This window comes from Pleurodeles waltl, chromosome 3_1 (genome assembly GCF_031143425.1).
Source record: "Pleurodeles waltl isolate 20211129_DDA chromosome 3_1, aPleWal1.hap1.20221129, whole genome shotgun sequence".
NCBI classification, from domain to species: domain Eukaryota; kingdom Metazoa; phylum Chordata; class Amphibia; order Caudata; family Salamandridae; genus Pleurodeles; species Pleurodeles waltl.
In genome coordinates, this window is record NC_090440.1 from 245,413,774 (window position 1) to 245,419,773 (window position 6,000).

Genomic DNA, 6,000 nt, shown 5'->3' on the forward strand with positions numbered 1-6,000 from the left:
TAGAGGCGCTTAAATCTGCCCCTTAGTTTGTGCCCTACTATTGGCTCCTTCTTTCGCATCTGTCATAAATTAGGTCCTCTCCGCTGTCCATGGCACATGCATTACCCCCATTCCAGTGTCACACAGGTTCCACTCCAGAAAGTTTTCTGTCCGGCACCCTCCCTGCCCCTTACTGTTGTTCTGTCTCGGTTATGGTCACATGTGACTGTTTATGTTTTATCCATTTCCTTCTCATGCCAAATTTCAGAAGCACTAAACCATGAAAACATCAAATAGTGGTCACTGAAAAAGAATTGGTGCCTGAACTTCACCTTAAAAATGGTGACTTGTAATTTATTGTTTCGTTTATTGTTTACCCTTCTCAGCCAGAACAAAAATCGGTTCGTATATTGTAAAAAAAAGTTATGGTATTCAGAGATGGGTTCGAGGCATCACGTGCCAGAAGTCATGTACAGTTAACCCTACACCCTTGCTCAAAGCATGCTGGGTAATTCTCTGCACACTGCACCTCAGTTGCATTCTATACACGTGCTTGGTAAACCAGATTTTCATGCTGTAAACATTAACAGACCTTTCTCATCCCCGCTCTTACCACGCTCGCTCAGGCTGATTGAGATCCAGTGAGTAATGTGCCTCTCCCCGAGGCCTTGAATTCACCGCATTAAAATTAACTATGACTCCATCGAGCCACGAGTAAACGCTGAGAAATGGTTGCCCAGGAGACCCGTAGAAAATGTTAAGGACCAAGAGTTAATGTGGCCATGTGATTCCGGGGTCGGGATGCTGTGAAAAGTCGAGGTTGTCTTAGAGGGGGATGTGCCGAGATGTATGCATTGGTGTCCAGTGAACCTGCACATTTTACCTGCCTTTGTTTGGAGGTGATACCTGCTCCCTTGCACAAACACCAGAAGAGCACACAATGATGTCTAATGTTAGAAGTGGGAGCTCTGTAAGTGCAACTACTTGCATCTTTTGTGCCTAACACTGCTCTCTGCGGTTCCCTTTCAGGTCTGCTGTGCTTTCTGATTGGCATCGTCATCATTGCGATGAACCACTTCATGCCCAACAAATTAAAGGCATTTTTCAGTCTGGATGAAGATGAAGAGGATCTCCTTGTGGTACAAGACTACATGAACCCGCACTTTGCCAAAATTGGCACCACACAGCCCCCTCCGGATATCAGACTTACCATCAAAAACATATAAGGGTTGTTTGGACATGATGTCGCAAGTTGTGTATGAGACAAATAGACTTGAAATCTTTCATGTTTGGGGACTTTTGTGTCAGATGCGGTCACGATGAAGGCCGTCAGTGCTCATCATCTTTCTGCAAAGAAGGAATGGGGGGCTGGACAAAGAGAATTCTTGGAGCCGAAACTTGAACACAACCCTTAAGAAGCAGAGACAATGGACAACACTTCCATTTGATTTTACATTTCAAGAGATAGGTGCGGTTCAGTTGTTAGAAACTCGAAAGGGAAGTCAGCAAATTGCTCACAGACTGAGTCCCAGCTATGAGAAAGACACACTGCGTGCACCAGGAGAAGTCCCCCTGGCTGACTCTACCCAACAGCAACTGAAATTATAGCGTTCAAGGCTACCGAGACAATGCATTTATTATTTTATAGCTCCATATTTATTTTCCTGTTGTAATTTCTACATATTTGCACATGCATCCTTTGTGATATAAGGTGGCTCACTGTGGTTCAGAACACCCAGATATACTTTTGAGTGATTGAAAATTGCAGATTAATGGATGCTATATAATGCCTAGATAAATATTTCCACTTTAGAGCAACACATAGGTAACCTAGGGACTTTCTTCCGATCTGCAGTCACTCAAGTAATAGTAATATGGTATTCCATTATCAGCTAATTTGTAAATGCAAGACATGCAATGGACACGCATGTGTCTTGAGTGAAAGGGCAGGTGTGTGTATGGGGAATGCAGGTGCGTGCTTCATCAAGATTGATCAGGTGTTAATTTTGCAGAAGTTTGGTACCGATCATGGAAAGGCGAGTTGCAGACATGAACATATGTGTTTAATATATTTTTCTAAAGAGGTGTCTCTGTCTTTGTGATGGTACTGGCATACATTTTTCAGGAAATGCAATTGAATGTGCCCAGCCATTTCAGCTTCAGAGTTATCAATATATTGGGAAATCTCCACATGTGTCTGCTTTGGTCTCCTTTGTCATCACAGACTGGTCCTTTCTAGCCCTTTGACCCAATATGAACGGTGCACACTAGATACAGCTCTTGACAAAGTCCTTGCCTGCGGCTTGAAGCTCCATGCATGAGCAATGAGTAAGTGCTGACTTACATTAGGTAGGGGATTCAGGCTGAAATGCTGCAACTAGCTGGTGGGTCTCTACCAACAATGGAGGGTGCTGGATCTACAGGAAATATTGCACACACGTGGTGGGTCTCGACTGGAATGGAAGGAGAAATCCTGGCGCTAGCAGATGGGATTAAGAGACTGTAGAGGAGAAGGAGACCTGGGTCACCAGTGTACAGCAAAGTAGAGAAAGATCCCTGCTTTAGAATCAGCACTAAGGGGAAAGGATACTCTTTCACCTGAAACTATGTGATACTTAAATAGATGCAGTCCTTTGAGCAGTAAACTTCACCAGCTGACATCACCAAATGTCAGCTGGACCACTTACCACGATACATGCAGGACTCTGGGAATATTGTATTATGTTTCTTGTTCTGTGTAGAGTGCACCTCTACGTTTTGTATGACCTAGTAGCGCAGCGAGTTGTTCCCAATAAGCGACGGTTACATGCAATAAATGAACAAATAAATGAAACCAAAAATAGGGAGATGGATAAAGCCAACTTCAATGAGTTCTACTTGCCAATGACTAGCACCAACCAATCCTTACTTACTGGGCACCACTGCACTGAATGATAATCATTATTGTGATTTCTAGTGCTTGGAAGCCGAAAACTGTAAGAAAGCGCAATGTCGAAATAAGTTCTCATTGTTAACCAAAAACGTGGTTGAGGAGCTGCAGTGCCCACTAAGTGCTAGAAAATATATTGTTCACATTTCAGCCTGCACATGTCACTGCCGGCCTCTCCCTTTGAGAGACATCCTACCTGATTGCCATAGCCTGCCAATGCAAACATGTAATTATATTAACTGGTATCCAGTGTATTTCTTACTTGACTTGTAGTTCAATCAAAATGATCAACATTATAGTTGTATATATATGTGGCAATAAAATGCAATGTGTTCAACGAGCAATGTATCGTTTTTGTGAATCAAATACAATAAATATGTGAAAATGATCATAGTGTTTCTTTTTTCTCCTACCTTCAGAATTACTTATATGCTTGCTTGCCAAGAAATGCATTTTTGTTTCTCTCTCCTGAAGACTGAAGCACCTCTGCTCTGGCTGATAACATGATTTTTGCAAAAGCTTTTCAATTGCGTTATTCAGCCACCAGGTGACCAGGGAGTACACACGTACTGGTTTGTGTCCGACCGGGCAGGTCTTAAAACACTTGACCTTCGTATGACCCCCAAGTTTACAGACTCCTTTCCTCTATTCCCTTTTGGAAGCTCTGGCTTGGGCATCTTGAACTAGTCTGAGGTGCAGGGATCTGCATCATCAGTTCGAGCGTGAACTTCGCATCGTTGTTTGGTGTTGTGGTTCACAGTTTCAGAACATGTTGTACTGTTTTACAGTACTGTATATTTTATTTTTAATGAGCTGAAGCAATTTAGCTCTATTAAAAAACCTTTATGTTTAGGTTTTGCTAAATTACAATACAGAACGGGCAGTCTGTACATAAGCAGGAACACTCTGTCTGGAGGGCAGTATGTGAAGGCAGCACAACATTGTGCATTCTTTGGACTATTGCAGCATTGACGCCAACCCCTAGTTTGTACACCTTTGTGTCCCATTGTCAGTCTGGGACAAATAAGTGTGTGTGTGTGTGTGACACTATTTTTGTGTGGCTGTTTTTATTTCGTGCATTATTCTGCTTGTTTTTTTATGTGGGTGGAGTTTAATTTGTGGTTCAATGGGTTGCACAGCCATTGACAGTAGTTTTGGTGGTTGTATTTGAAATGGCTGCGCCAAGCTTTATTAACACAGCATAGCCATAGTATTTCCAGCAGCGCAGCATGCTTCTCTAATTCACGCACAGAACAGGTACTACATGGAAAGCAGAAGGGCAAGCATTAGGAGTTCAAACGTTTGTCACACACACAGAATGGTCATAAGAAGTTAGACCCATCACACCCATTAGGCACTGTACATGAAGCAGTGAAAGATTCCCTCACAGAGGTTGCAGGTTATTAATTTGATCAAAGCAGTTCCAATACTTTTGTATAAAAGCACAACTGTGCTGTACTATTCAAATCCTGCAAGTTGGCACAGGACAAAAAGAATAATTTCTATTTGAAATGGTAGAAGGGACAGGCAGCTAAACATTGTATTGTATTTATATAGCGATTCCTACCCATGGCAAGGCATCTAATCACTTGTTGGGGAGTATAACATTACTCCGGAACCGAAAATGATTAGTAGTGAATTAGTATAGGGAAATATAAGTATAGTATTAGTATAGGGATCTATGAGTTAATTTGAGAGGTGGACATGTGAGTCTGTTAGTTGGACTGAATAGAAGAATGGGGGGATAGAAGAGGGAAGAATCCAGAAAGGGTTAATTGGGAGGTCATAGTATTAAGGTGAGGTTTGGGAAGAGTAAAGGAGAGATGGAGGAGGGAAGATTCTGTAGAAAGGGATAAAGGAGATCATAGTAGTAAAATGAGGTTTGGGATGAGTCAAAGGAGAGATACGTGAGGGAAAATTTAGTAGTGGTAATTGGGAATCACAGTACCTGCCTTAGGACTAGGTTTCTATTGGCCGATAGGGCTATTTAAGCCTAGGGCTCAGGGCATCTCAGCCCGGGTGTCGAGGCTAAGGGCGGAGAGAACAAGGGCATTTGCCTGTTTGGACCTGGTCAGGACTGGTCGGGCCTCGGGCCAGAAATGCTACCCGATTTTCCATTTACCAGAAAGGACCTTACTCTCTACACATCCATCAACATGAAAACACATTATCAGCAAAGACATCCAACTCATGGATCACAAACCAATCATACGGATTGAAAAGTCTCATCAACCAATACAAAACCCCATATACCATACCTATACACATATCCACCATACCTACAACGGTAAAACACCTTCATTCTCACAGCAAACACTACTTTGTCTATTCCCACTAACTCAACCTGCCATCGCTCACACAACACAAAAGCACAACATACATTACTTTCAGCCATCCAGAAACACACTCCCTGTTCATACAAACCAACAGCACTATCCTCCACTTGCTCCTGCCAGACCCCCTTTTATCATGACAATACCTAGACCCAGCATCCAACACACCATCTTCAAACACCCTTCCCCTCTCTTCACCAATTACACACAACCATACAATCCTCACCTTCCACTCCACCACACATATTACCTCTTCCAGTCATCAAAACTAACACAAATACCCCTGACCAACATCCATCCCCTCTTACACACCTCATACACTCGTCTGCAAAACACATCAACACCCCCTTTGATACTCTAATGCCACTCACCAACACTAACTCACATACAAATCCTTCACAGAAAACCACTACATCAATATCTCCTCTCACTATTCCACAAAAACAAAACAGACTACTCACATCAGCACATCAACGTAGGAAAGTACCCTCTTTCTTGGCATGGTTACCCCCATTTTCTGCCTGGTGTCAGTGTGTTTGACTGTGTTCACTGGGATCCTGCTAACCAGGACCCCAGTGATTATGCTCTCTCTCCCAAAAGTCTGTAGTTCACTCACGATTGGCATACTGGTGCCCCCTTATAAGTCCCTAGTATACGGTACCTAGGTTACCAGGGCATTGGGGTTTCAGGGGATCCCTATGGGCTGCCACATATATTTTCCCACCCATAGGGAGCCCATGCAAAGTCTTCTGCAGGACT

At 43.0% G+C, this 6,000-nt stretch overlaps 1 protein-coding gene across 1 annotated transcript in view; it reads left to right on the forward strand.

Annotated features, from left to right (window-relative positions):
- The window catches only part of LOC138283998 (dual oxidase maturation factor 1-like), a 35,604-nt gene extending 32,326 nt beyond the window's left edge, over positions 1-3,278 (forward strand). Inside the window, exon 7 of the mRNA XM_069222328.1 lies at positions 1,009-3,278. Coding sequence (XP_069078429.1) covers positions 1,009-1,205 — 197 coding nt within the window. The 3' untranslated portion in view covers positions 1,206-3,278. The remainder of the gene's footprint in view (positions 1-1,008) is intronic.
- Positions 3,279-6,000: the final 2,722 nt, after the last annotated feature.